This window comes from Manacus vitellinus, unplaced genomic scaffold (genome assembly GCF_001715985.3).
Source record: "Manacus vitellinus isolate BGI_N305 unplaced genomic scaffold, ASM171598v3 scaffold_15_pilon, whole genome shotgun sequence".
NCBI lineage: Eukaryota > Metazoa > Chordata > Aves > Passeriformes > Pipridae > Manacus > Manacus vitellinus.
The window spans coordinates 16,112,076-16,125,414 of NW_021939122.1; the positions used below are offsets into that span (position 1 = coordinate 16,112,076).

General features: G+C 40.6%; 1 protein-coding gene across 10 annotated transcripts in view; it reads left to right on the plus strand.

Annotated features, from left to right (window-relative positions):
- The window catches only part of TCF7L2 (transcription factor 7 like 2), a 41,504-nt gene that overhangs the window by 20,162 nt on the left and 8,003 nt on the right, over nucleotides 1-13,339 (plus strand). For 5 of the 10 annotated variants that reach the window (XM_018069327.2, XM_018069328.2, XM_018069319.2 and 2 more), the window contains exons 5-9: nucleotides 4,971-5,111; nucleotides 5,951-6,110; nucleotides 6,838-6,945; nucleotides 11,621-11,669; nucleotides 12,231-12,281. In XM_018069327.2, the coding sequence (XP_017924816.1) occupies nucleotides 4,971-5,111; nucleotides 5,951-6,110; nucleotides 6,838-6,945; nucleotides 11,621-11,669; nucleotides 12,231-12,281 (509 nt within the window). The remainder of the gene's footprint in view (nucleotides 1-4,970; nucleotides 5,112-5,950; nucleotides 6,111-6,837; nucleotides 6,946-11,620; nucleotides 11,670-12,230; nucleotides 12,282-13,339) is intronic. The other 5 variants (XM_018069322.2, XM_025894792.2, XM_025894793.1 and 2 more) reach the window with 2 other exon arrangements.

Below are 13,339 nucleotides of genomic sequence, written 5' to 3' on the forward strand. Positions count from 1 at the left end.
TTATAGGAAATGTAGGCTCCTTGCCCTGTTCTAGCACATCCTTTGATATTCATTCCATTCAGCAGCAGGGCCAGGACTTCTCAGAATTAAGTGATGGGTCATTATACTTTAAACACCATGGAGAAGCCTAGATTGGCAATTAAACAGCACTTGCTGACACTCGCTTGTGCCACCCTGTGACCCCCTTTAGATTGAGTTGTTGGAGCTCGGGGCCCTCAGCCTGCTAAATTGGTAGCAGGCACTTCTCCTGACGAGGGCTGGCTCTGAAATCTGCCGGCTTCAAAGGGAGCAAGATCATGTATAAACCATAATGTGGGTGCACCGTGGCTCAAAAAATAAGGCAGGAATAGATGAAATGTTACAAGTGCAAGGGGAAAATGAGAGAATAATGACAAATCTAATGCAACTCAAAGCAGAATTGTTGCACAGAAAAATGCATCCCACTGCTTGTGCATAAAATCAAGGCAGGCAGATGACATCCAGTTAACAGAAACATGTCAACAGTGAAGTAAAGTGAGAGTGAGTAAGAGAGAAGCCCCTGAGACAGCCAGGAACAAAAAATTAGTTGTCCTTAACAAGTTAAGACTCATCATTATATTCTGGCTTGGAGCCATAAAAGGAGACAGTGGTGTATAATGAGCTGCTTAGAATTTTTAGGGTGTTTATTGCAATTCATGGAGTACTTGTCTAGAGAAAAAAATATGGTGAATGTCTTAGGCGAAGGTGAGGGGTGTGCACATACACACATAGCCTTTCTTTTTGTCTCTGACATAAGCCCTCACACACACACACACACACACACACACGCTCAGGCACACATGCAGAGTGATGAATAGATTTAAGATGTTTACCCTTTGTTTCAGCCCAGAAACTTCTCTCCTGGTTTCCCATAGATGGGAACACCCTCTGGGCAGGCCGTGCTCCGATACACGGTTCGAGGCGTGTTTCCTCATGCCTGCCTTATCAGCTGGAGTGCCTGGGCTCAGCCCTGGGACAGCCCTGGCCCTGAGTGGCCAGTGGAGTTGGGAGATGGAGCTGGCATGCCCAGGGATGCCCACACTTGCCTGCAGACATGTTGTTCATGGCCTCTGGGCAACCACCCTGCAGGGCCCTGGGACAAGCCTTGGCTTTGCTGTGCTGGCTCTGCCCAAACACTGAAGCCAGGACAGACCTCAACCTCACCCTCCATCCACGGTTTTCCAGACCCTTTCTTTAAAAATACTTCTCATCTCTGCCTGCATTATGGTATAGATCTTTGGAGCATATAATGCTTCCCAGCCCTGAATGTTTCCTAAGCTTAGTAATTACAGTTTGTTAGTTAGAGTGTGCTTATGAATAGTTTATAAAAAGGTTAATGGGTGACTAATAGTGATTTTTCATAAATGGTTTAGGCTATTAAGGTAGTGTCTTCTGGTTGTTTTAACCATTTGCAACTCTTCGTTGTTGCTTGTAGCATTGCCCCACTCACTTTGTATGCATGCAGCATGCTTGTAACACCTCTTGATCCTTCATTACCCCTCTGTAATATGCCTTTAATGTAAAATGGGACAGGGTTAACTGACTGGTGGGCAAACAGTGGACTCACTATGAAAAAACAACTGCTGTGAGAGGAAATCAGGAAATAATTTAGCAGAATTACACCAGACAAACACTACACAGCAGTTAAGTGGTGGCAGTGGAAAATACCTTCTGTAATTGAAATTTCGGGGGAAATTCACTTTTGCTGAATGTAATTACTGAAGTTGGAGTGCAGCCAGGAACTTAAAAATTAACACTCTTCCCCCACTTGTATTGCCATGTTAGTGAATGTCTGCCTGGAAATAAACAGGCAATCAGACTTTAGGCTGAAACCTCAACCAGCCCATTGAAGCCCATGGGATTGTGAGAGGAGCTATGGGTTCTAGATCATGTTTTTACAGCCCCAAACATAGGAAGAGATGTGTAAGTCCAATAGGAAACCTTGTATCTTGGAGAGATTCAGTATGAAAAAATGAATGACCCTTGGTAATGAACACACCACTTTCTTGTGGAAACTGCAAGCCCAAAAATAACTACTGGGCTGCAGCTGCCTGTTAAGGAAGGCTGCTGGCTGTCCTTGGAGTTTAGAGCTCAGTGAGTAAAGTATCCCAGCTGAGGTCAGTGAAGGCTTCACCATCCTTCAGGCTTTCACACAGCATGTGCCTGTAGGTTTCTTTTCCTTCACTGCCCTTTCTCCCTGTCTAGTCACTCTCCAATGTGTAAATACTCTCTTTCTCCTGAACAGTGACTGGAAGTACATTTTTCCCATAATTAGGTGGGGAGGTCACATTTTTTGCAGATTTTCTTCACCCTCCTCTATTTTTCATGAGTTGAAGTACCTAAATCTTCATCAAAAACAAACAAATAAAATAACCCCTCTCTTTTGTTGAATGTGTCTCCTTTGAGTATCCTGATCATGCAACAGTCCACCATGAAGGTAGAGTTCATTTTGCAGTGCGTTTTCATTTTTGACCAGTTCCTTGTTTCAGAAGCAAGTCTATGACCCAGTTATCATGACCACAGCACAGGATCCTCTACAGAAGCTTAACAAGTATCATCTTTTGTCCCCATTAACTCCATCTGTAATCAGCCTTTTGTGATACTTGGAAGCCCTTCTCCAATGATGAGTCTGATCTTAGTTCCATTCTCATACCCTTGTGCTATCACTGCACTCAGCTCTTCTTCCTCGCTGGTATGTGCCCACTCCACTTCCTACTGAGCCCTCATGTCAGACAAATACAGATCTTACTGCCTGCACTCTGAAGGAAGGCTTTTCATCTCCATCTTCATCCTTCATTGTCCCCTTTTCACTGGCCTTACTAGGCCCAGTAGCATAGTCCTCTGTTGAACACTGGATCTTGCCTAGGAGAGACAGTCATTCAGTAGGACATGTGTCAACTTTTTATTACTATACTTACACCATTTTCAGGGAGGTCTGTTTTTTGCCATCAGTTTTATTTTTGCCATGTTTGTAAGTTATTTAAAAAAAAACAAACCTCTTACTGTCAGTTTTTACTGTTTGCATTGTACTGTGGCTGAAGGCCCCAGGCGCTGTGTGAACAAACTTTAAGTATGTCCAATCAAAATACATACACAGGAAAATAAAGAGAGAATAGAAAAAGAAATGATACAAAGGCTCAGTTTGTGTCTTGCTGATGGTGAGGCAGTCCTGTGGCAGAACTGGGACAAGAATGTCAGTTTCCTTTGCAGCCTCAACACTGTCTTCTGTTCTGACCTGCCATGAATCAAAGTATATCCTCAAATGTATGCTTCTCTCCCAGCTACTTTTGTCAGAGGGTGGGAAGGCACTTGGACAATCCACTTGGAGATTTGTGTCTGTGAGTTTTTAGCAGAAGTAGGAATGACCATTTTGCTGCCCATTCTCTGCTTCTCTTGCCATCCCACTCTCCTCCTTCTCTCCATGCCTTTGTTTGTGAGGAACTGCAATTCTCTACAACTTGAACAATTTCACATTCTCCCTGTCAGTCCTTGCTCTTCCTACCACTGCCTTCAAAGACAAAATACTTCTGTCTAATCACCCTGAGTACTACCAACTGATAGACAAAGATCCTCAGAGCTTGTGGTGGACAATACTTCTCATTTATGGAAGTACTTCTGTGTCATCTTGTGAATGTAGAGAATGTCTAGGCAGTTGCAGGGGGGTGTTGTTAAGCTCAGTATTGGAATTTTTGAGAGAGGGGAAGAAAAAAAGAAATCTCATTATATTTCTGATACTAATGCACAATCTACTGATCCATGGTGTATCACTCCATTTTAAATCATGTTGGATAGAAAAAAATCATTGTATACTGATGACAGAAGAAGTAATTATTTATCCCACTGAGTGTTCCATATTCTTGGGTTATTTTACTTGGACCACATGATTCAAAATCTGAGATGAGAGTAGGGATTTGCAGTAAGAAAAACCCTTGTCATTTGCCAGATCACTTTAGCTTTGGCGTGTGGAAGAAAGATATTTCTGAAATATTATTTTAGGCTAGATCCCATTCCCTGGAAACCCATTGACTTCAGTGGGAGTTTTCTGAGAGAAAGGCAGTCAGTCATATTGTGCTTTCCTTATTCACTGCAAAAACTTTCTGAGACTATTGAGAAATAACAAGTCAATCCTGCTTTTGAGAAGTTTGTTCATTTTGGTTAAAATGTAAAAAGTCTGAATGATTGTGCCATGTTTGTGCTGTGATCCCGACCAGGCAATTAGATTCACAAAGAAGGATTGCACATCCCTCTGAATCCAGTTTCCTGTCCATGTATATGACCATAAACCATAAAGTTGGCAACATTTTATTCTCTTTAGAAAGTCTAGACTGTTATTTTGCATGAATTTAAGCCGTTCTACATTACTTTAATGGGTCAAAATTGATTAAATTTCACAATCTTCCCACCTTCTGTTAAAGAAATGTGGCTCAGAGATTTATTAGACACAAATATATATTTTCTTTTGCTCCATCAACAAAATGTAGCTAATGAGGCATCTATAAGTATTATCAAAAATGCATCTAGAATGTGTTGGCATTAATATTTTATTTTGCTGTCAATATACAATAAAGGATGTTATCCTAAAGTCACAACATGATTCAAAACTAAAAATTGATTCCTTGGTTGCCATAGCTAATTTCTTAGCAAAGAAATGGACTGGTGGATTTTGCTGCAGGTAGCTGAAATTCCACCTTCATACATGTTCATTCAGTTGAATTCGCCTTTTGTTAAAGATGTTAAAAATCATGATGTCTCATGTCAGTAATGATAATGAAGGGGAAGATTGGCTTTAATGACATTAGAAGAGTCATTATGTTTAATTTATTGCTAATTAATGCTGCCAGCTTTCATATGCTTTGTCTAGCTGTCATGTGCTTGTTATATGCCAGGGTTTTTTTTAATGTGTGTACACATCCCTCCCCATTCATTCATTTTTATTCTGACGATTTACACAGCTTTCTCTCCTCTAGGTTTCCTCCACACATGGTCCCGCCACACCATAGTTTACATACAACTGGAATTCCTCATCCGGCCATAGTCACACCAACAGTCAAACAGGAATCTTCCCAGAGCGACGTCGGCTCACTCCACAGCTCGTAAGTTGTTGCTTCTCTGTCTTCTTTTTAGAATACTTAAAGCATCACCTATGCATGTGGGGCTTATGAAAAGGATTAGGTTTGTGATAATGTTTTTGGTGTAAAATATTTTTTAATTGCTTTTTCTCTTGCGTTGTAATTGATTTGAACATGGTTTAGTTGACAGAGTGTGTCAAAATGATGGTAGCAGTCTTTCAGAGTCATTCTGTGGCATAAGTCAAGTTGTTATTAGTTTCACCTGTTTTAACAAGAAAGTGGCATTTTCTTGATCAAGATTCAAGTTTCTTGACTGGTTTCTCTGTTACTCAGTGCCCGATTTGAAGCCTTGAGATATCAGATACACCACAGGAGACAATAAATTAGAGCATAAATGGCTTGTTCAAAGCTGCAGAGAGCTGGTATCAAGTTAAGGTTTGAACCAAGGAGAGCCCTCATCTACCTCTGCCCATGGTGCTTCTGGTGCTTATTGCCTTTCATTTCACAGGTGATGCACAAAGAGAGCATTTTGGTTCCCACTGATGATGGGATGTAATTATTTCCTCTACCATCATGCTCTCAAGCCCTCCCTCTGAACCCGTTTTACTGGATGTCCATGTCCTTCCAAGGTTTTTGCAGGGACTGAGAGGGTACTTGGTGATATTGCATAAATACGAGATGAGTTTTCCTATAATGCTCTTAAAACTATTTTCATATAGCAGCCAGGGCAAAGGCTCTAGGGAACCTTCTGGTCCTCTTCCTAGAGATTTCTGAGGATTAATGCTAGAGAGACTGAGGGGATTAATTTAATACATTCACAAGGGTTCTCACTGTGAGGTCTCTGTTGTATCTTTACCCTTCAGAAAACATCAGGACTCCAAAAAAGAAGAAGAGAAAAAGAAGCCACACATAAAGAAACCTCTTAATGCATTTATGTTGTATATGAAGGAAATGAGAGCAAAAGTTGTAGCAGAATGCACATTGAAAGAGAGCGCAGCCATCAACCAAATCCTCGGTCGAAGGGTAGGTAACAAGGGACAAGCACAAGCATGGACTGAAACTCGGTAGGATTCACACCTTCTGAATCCCTGTGTTCTCCTGCTATTTTGATAATGACTAGGGAAATTACTAAACAAAAGCCCTTGGTTTGATGTCTAGTTTTAGCAGATAGTTCTTGCCGGTGGGGTCATTTATGGGGAAGGAGTTAATTATTAACAGTTTTATTTCAGTGTTATTTCCATGACCTGTAGATGAAAAAATTTTAGATTTTTATTTTGTCCTAAGATAGGTAGAAATGTAAATAAGAAATAAAAAAGCTTGTGAGTACAGTATCAGTGTCAGCACCTGTGAGAGCTAGAAGAGAGAGAATGCCAGTGGAGAAGGGAAGGGGAGACTACCTCTAAAGCTGTGTTCTGGCTCAGGACAAGTGGTTCAGCTTCTGGACCCTCTCCCTTGCTGTTTGTTTTTGTTTAGTTTTCTTAATTCTCCTCTCTCAACAGGAGACAAAGGGGCTGAGTGAATGTAAATGATTAGTTGTGACTCAGTTGAGTTAACTGGAGTTATAATCTGGAGTTATAAATAAAATATGAATGTCAGCATGCCAGATCATCTGGTTTTATCCCTTCTTTGTGAAAATCAATTCTGACTGTATTTATATATAAATATAATATACTTTGCTCTTAATGTGCTTAAAAAAAACCCCAACCACTAGTGCTTTTTATTTTGTCTTTTTTTTTCTTCTTCACCTCAGTGGCACGCGTTATCCAGAGAAGAACAAGCGAAATACTATGAACTAGCAAGAAAGGAGCGACAGCTTCATATGCAGCTGTACCCGGGCTGGTCTGCACGGGATAACTATGTAGGTTCCTATGTAGGTGGAAATATTTTTAGTAGTAGAGCTTGTAGAAATGTGTATGTGACCTGCTGAACTACGATCACACATTGTACACGAGCACTACTTGGAAAGCGTACCTTGGGATCCCAGTCTGGTAACAACAACGGGCGCTTCCCTCTGCGGTACTAAAACTACTGGGGATAATTCCCAGCCCTCCACTTGGAAAAGGCTTCCTGGCTGGGACTAGTAAAGTGTTGGAATTGGGGTTAACAGTAGAGCTCTGTGAAGAAAGTCTTAATTTCGCTTTTACCAACATCTGGAAATGCTGTTTGGCTTGCTGGTCATTTTAAATTTCATTAAAAAAAAATCAAGCTCCCCTAGTATGGCTCATGTCCACCAAAAGAGATGAATAATAAGTGTCTTGTACTTACCTGTGTGAGAGTATAGTGGAAAGTGGAAGAATGACTTATCCTAGCTTCAGAGAAGGGCTGGCAAAACCAAAAGCATAACTTGTTCGAAAGTCTTACTCTCAAGTGGGGCTAAATTGATTATTCCATGCTCTACTGTAGTATATTTTGATTATTTTTTGCTTTTTCATGCCCATGTTACTGTCTTTTTCCCTCCCCTCCTCATTTTTTTAAAAAGTGTATTGGAATCTGTGGTCAATGCATGGATTCTTTTTAAGATTGATTCCTCCCTCTTTCTTTCAGAAAGCTTGTTTTGTAGCTAAAAGTGGAAGAATTTTCTGTCTCTTAAAAAAACACAAGGCCAGCTTTCTAACCACTTACTAGTATTATATAGCTCCTTCCATGAAGGGTAAGCGGAGCAGATGGTAATAAGTGTTTGCAAGCCTAAGCCCATAAATTCTTGAAACATTTGTGGATTGGTGGGAGCTCTAAACTCCTTTTAATAGGATTATAGCAGCATCTTGATTTTTTTTTCTTTTAAGGTAAATAAAAATCACCTAAAACTTCCAAGATCTCTAATTCTGGAATAAACCCTGTTCCCTGTGGGTTTGGGGACCAAGAGCTCTAAGATTGATGTCAGTTACATATGTTACACATTTTGCTTTTGTTGAAGTCTCTCTCTTCCATCCCCATCCTCATCACTGCTTGTTTTACCATAAATATCCTATTTTGCTGTATATGGCAATATTTGCCTCTGAGAATCTACACTTTTACATGCATGGGTGGGGAGAAGCCAGTTCAGAGTCTGCAGCAAAGCCCAGAGTAGCACCAACTCTCTGCACTCTTCTACCATTTCAGTGGTGGAGAGTACACATGCTCACTTATTTAGCAATATGTAATTAAGGACATTTTTTCAAATCTTTGTTTTCTTGATCATCTTTTCTTTCTACTGGGCTCAGCCTTGCTCCCTGCTTCTCAACATAGTCTGGCCTGAGGCTGTCAGACTATAGGCTTGAGGTAGTTCCTCAACACTGTGCAGTATCATCATCTTGGGTGTTCAAAGGGAGTATAGGCTCGACTGAGGTTTCAGGGATGCTCATTCTGTGCAGTGACTGTGCCACTGACAGATGGGCACGTACAAAGCCTCAGTGTTTAGGACCTTTTACTTTTGTCCTCACCGTGTGAGCACTGAGAAACCCTTTCTTCTCAAGCTAAAAAGGACAGGATGAGAAAGCCGGTGCTTTCCCAGCGGCTTGATGCTGTACCCCCAAGTGACCTTCAGGGGGAACCTTCCTGCCTGAGGAGAGCATGGTATTTTTGCATCATCTGCAGAATTTATTTATGTCTCCTCTCCTGGTCCATTCACAGCTCTCCGAGTTACCCTCCTCCCTCAATGGTTTGTAGGGTTTTGAGCCCTTTACTCATCAAGCAGGGGAGTAACTTTGGGCTGCTTGAAGTGATTAAATTGTTAGGCATCTCACACTGGGGCTCAGGGATGAGGGCAGCTGCAGCCCAGGTCTTCAGAAACAGGAGCAGTACATTCAGGAAATGCAGCTTTCAGCCTGCACTTAAATAAGAGAAGAGGATTTGGGGAATCCTTCTTGGCTTGTTCTTGTCACAAGGCACATTTGCCTTCCTGAGATCTAATATAAGATATTAAGCCATGCTGAGTGTTGGACTCAGAAGTATGTAAGGGTCTAGTCACCTCACCCATCGCTTGTCTAGAAAATTAGTACCAAAGAAGTACTGCAGTCCTGTCAAAACCCGTGTTGTTTGGTTCTGCAGAGGGAGCTGCCAAAATGGTTAGCAAGTATTTATATCTATATTTATGTACTTGCATCCTGAAAATTTGTATGGTACAATGACAGAAAATGTCACAATCTGCTTGAGTCTTAGGAGGACAATCTGTGGCAAAGGCTAAACGGTGCCTTCTGCAGAGCACTTGCAAAAGTGCTGCCATAGTTCTTTCTTAAAGTCCATATATTAATTTAGCTGCATAGTCAAATATCTTCTTGTATCAGAGGAATTGAACAAGCAAGCCAGGTGATTCTTCTCCCTGTTTCCTTTGAAAAAGGTATAAAAGAAGTTAGTGGGACCTCTGTCAGTTCTTTGTTAGGAACAGTTTTCAAAGCTTGTGTTGAAAAGGAACCAGAAATTCCTGGTCCCTGGCTGACATTCCTGTAAATCAGATGTTTTTAACAGATTGTTCCCACAAGGCATTGCAGTACTTAAATACCTGGCTTGAAGAGTGTGTGAAGGGCAGATGACTCCTCACCTCTGGTCTGGCTGGCCCTCATGTGAAGAAGTTATAAGGTCTTAAATTGAAATAGCCCTTGAATTCCCAAATGAACTGCTAAAATTAAGCAAATTTATCACAGATGCAGTCTATTAATTATGGAAGTGGCCTCCTTGAGATTAAATAAAAATCAGGCTTATGATCCTGAGGCAGTTGTCTGGTTTTGGTTACATTGTTGAAAGCTGGAAAATATCCACCGACTTTCACAGAGTTACTGTCAATCTAGATCAATATAGATGGAGCAGAGTCTGAGCCTCTTGTATCTTTATGTGATACGTGGATTTCAAGATACTGTATTTTCCCTGTTCTGTTCTCAAGGAGCTTTAGGAGCAATACTTGTCTGTCTTGTCTGCCTGTCTTGTTAGACTGATGGTTGCTGTAGCAATTGACAACTTTCCATATCCCAAAAAAATTACCTCAGACGTGTGGGAGATGATTTGTCAGCAGCATCCAGGCTACAGGATTATGTGCATGTTGTTCAAAATGCCTTTAAAAATGGATGGTGCACACAGCTTTTTACGTCTCCAGAAGGATCTCATAAACCTGGAGCAGCCTGGGCAACAGGATGGAAGTTTACAGCCCTGAGAAAGAAAGGAGGAATGAGTACAGAAGCCCCGTTCCACAAGGGCAGCTTTGGGGAGGAAAAACAGGGCAACAACAAATCAATATCCTACTTTCACATTGGGGGAATTTTTTACTAATACCTTCTAGGAAAACTATCATAATGAATGTCCCAAATGTTATAGTGCATGTGACACACTGAAGCCAATCTTGACCTTCTGAGAAGGGTGCCCATCATGTGGGAGAACCTCTTGGCTTTCCTACAATACATCTACCCCTTCAAAAGTGCTATGAGATTCCTTCTTCCAAGACACGTTTGTTGTCTCTTGACCATAAGGGACTGCTGCTCTGGGGTCTTCTCACTGATTCTTCTTACTGCCATGTCTTCAAAAGTCAGGATCTCTTGTGCTGTTCAGAGTTGACACTGATGGCCCAAAAGTTGTTGCTTTTAGCATCTGGGGAGTTGTGAAAATGAAATTACTCTGTTGCCTCCACTGACCATGTTGTACTGCTCTGCAAACTCTGTACATCAGTGTTAGAAGAGTTTTCCTGGAAAAAATAGCTTTTCTCTTTTGAGCTAAGCTTATTACTTTCTAATTTTTCTATTGGAAAGCAATCACTGGGTTTTCACAGAAGTTGGACTCCTAGTTGTCCTCTCTCACACTGTTGGAGGGAAATTGAGAAAAGGATTTTCTCCTCCCAGTCAAAAACCGTAGCAAATTGCATTGTCTTGTGTACCACAACAGTGGGAAAGGGACACAGTTTAGCAAAATATTACTGGTTATTTTCATTGTGATAGAGCAAAATGTGGGAAGGCTCTTGGCTATGTCTGGATTTTTTTTCTTGTCCTGGCATTGCTTTCTAGGTTGTCAGTGCACTTACAAAACTGCAGGTTAGGATTTGCTCATTGCTGTGGCTTCCTTGTCTGCTCTAATGGTTGGGTTTTGGTGCTGAGGAACTCGAGGGGCTCAGTCTGACCTCACTCATGCACTCTCCTGCTTCAATCTCCCTCTTCTTTCCCTCCCTTCCTCACCAAAACATGACCACAAACAATTTGTGAAACTTCAGGATGCAGGAGCGTACACACACGTCAAATGTTTTTGTCTTCTTGATGATCTCAGCTCAAAAGTAGCATCTTGCAAGTCATTTTCCCCCCTCCCCAGCTGCTCATGGCTTTGGTGGGTGTTAACTTTGGGGGGAGCTGCAGTGAGGCTGTCCTAAAAGTCACAGGGAAGGCAGGCAGAGCCAATCCCGGCAGCATCTCCTTGGGGTCCCCCAAACTTCCCTGCACCAGGGGTGAGCTAGTGCTGGACTTCAATGTGCTCCCTGGGGAGCTTCCCACACCAGCCACAGCCTCACTGCTCAGTGCTGACTTTCAAGGACACTTGTTTTGTCTTTTTTTTAAATCATTCTCCTTTGTGTATGTTTCCTGCAGGGAAAGAAGAAGAAGAGGAAAAGGGATAAGCAGCCAGGAGAGACCAATGGTAAGTAAAAATAAGTCTAAATCTCTTGCTTAGTGGAAGTGTGGCAATCCTGGTGTGACCCTTCTAGGCACGGGGGAGGTGGGTACAGGTCTCCTGGCCTCAGGGGAGCCGGTCCCTATACTAGACAGCTTTTTTTTTTAAAATGCACTCCAATTATTTACGCATTACTGCCCTTCTAAAACTAGTAACCCAAGCCATTGCATGTGAGAGCCTCGTGTGACATTAGCTGAATTCGTACTTAGTAGTTGCCAAGCGTTTAACTGCAGAGCCGTAGTTGTAATGCCTATGCCATCGTTGTTAAAGTTGTCCGCTTATTTTGCGCATATGTGTGTGTGTGTGTGTGTGTGTGTGTGTGTGTGTTTGGTATTAATTTGGGCTGTACCTGTGTGTTCTGATGCATGCCTTACAGTGGTAAATCGCACCCATTTTAAATTAAGGAGGTTTGCCATTCTATATATATAGGAAATTAGAAATACTGCATAGGCAATCTCATAGTCAATTTTGAAGAAGCCCTAACTTAGTTTTTTTGAAGCCTTTGTATAATTTGTTCTTTTTTTTCAGAACACAGCGAATGTTTCCTAAATCCTTGCCTTTCACTTCCTCCGATTACAGGTGCTAACGTCATTTTGAGTCATTTAAAATAGTTTATAAACTGCTTTTTAATTTTTTTTTCCTGCCATTATAGATTTTAACATTAAACACTTATGACATTAAGAAAAAAATACCATCCACACGTTTTGATAGTATTTATTATCTATATATCTTTATATCTATTATGTTTGATAGTATTTTTTAATTTTGTTTTTTTTGTTTTTGTAACAATTGCTATTAAAACAGTAATACAGTAAAAATAACGCAAGAGTTGTACTAACTGTGCAAATTGAATATGCAGTATTTCTTTAAAGAGACTGATAAAGAATGGAAGCAAGTCAGTAATGAACCTCCTTAATCTAATGGCATTTTTCATGACTCCCACTAAGTCTTCTCACATTAGCATGCATACGCATTTTTTTATTATTATTTTAGTTTTGGATTTTTTTTTCCTTTCTGCTTAAGCCGCCTATTCATTGCAATTCACTGCCTGTACTAACTCAGCACCTTGCCATGCTTTACGTTTTATTTTCTGGCTGATACTAACATACTCATTTCGCAATCTGCTTATCCTTATCCATTCTTTTAAATACAAATTAATAAAACCAAATAAATTGAATGTTATTCCAAAAGCTGCATTATCCCAGGAGATATGATTTTCTTTTTTTTCCTTTCTTTTTTTTTTCTCTTATTTTATATCTGAGTTGAAGAAAAAAGCATGTTCAGGATCTAACTTCCATACTCAGCTTCTTTTCTTCCTTTTTCCCCCCCTCTTAAAAAAAAAAAAGAGAATAAAAAAACCCAGCCCAAATAAATATTGCCTGAAACATCCTGCTAGACCAGCCACAATGACATTCCTCTACCTGCTCTCTTAAAAGGGAAAGAAACAGTCCTTTATAAAGGGATACTGCAGCTTTAATTGCAACAGCTAATCTCAAGAGTTGAATAAAATGTGATTATCACTTTCTTTTTAACTTTTAAATCAAAAGTCAATATTTGCAATTAATAACGAGGACATTGATTTTTATTCCCTTTTTTATTTTTATTTTTCCTTATTTTTATCTTTCTCTTTTTTTCTC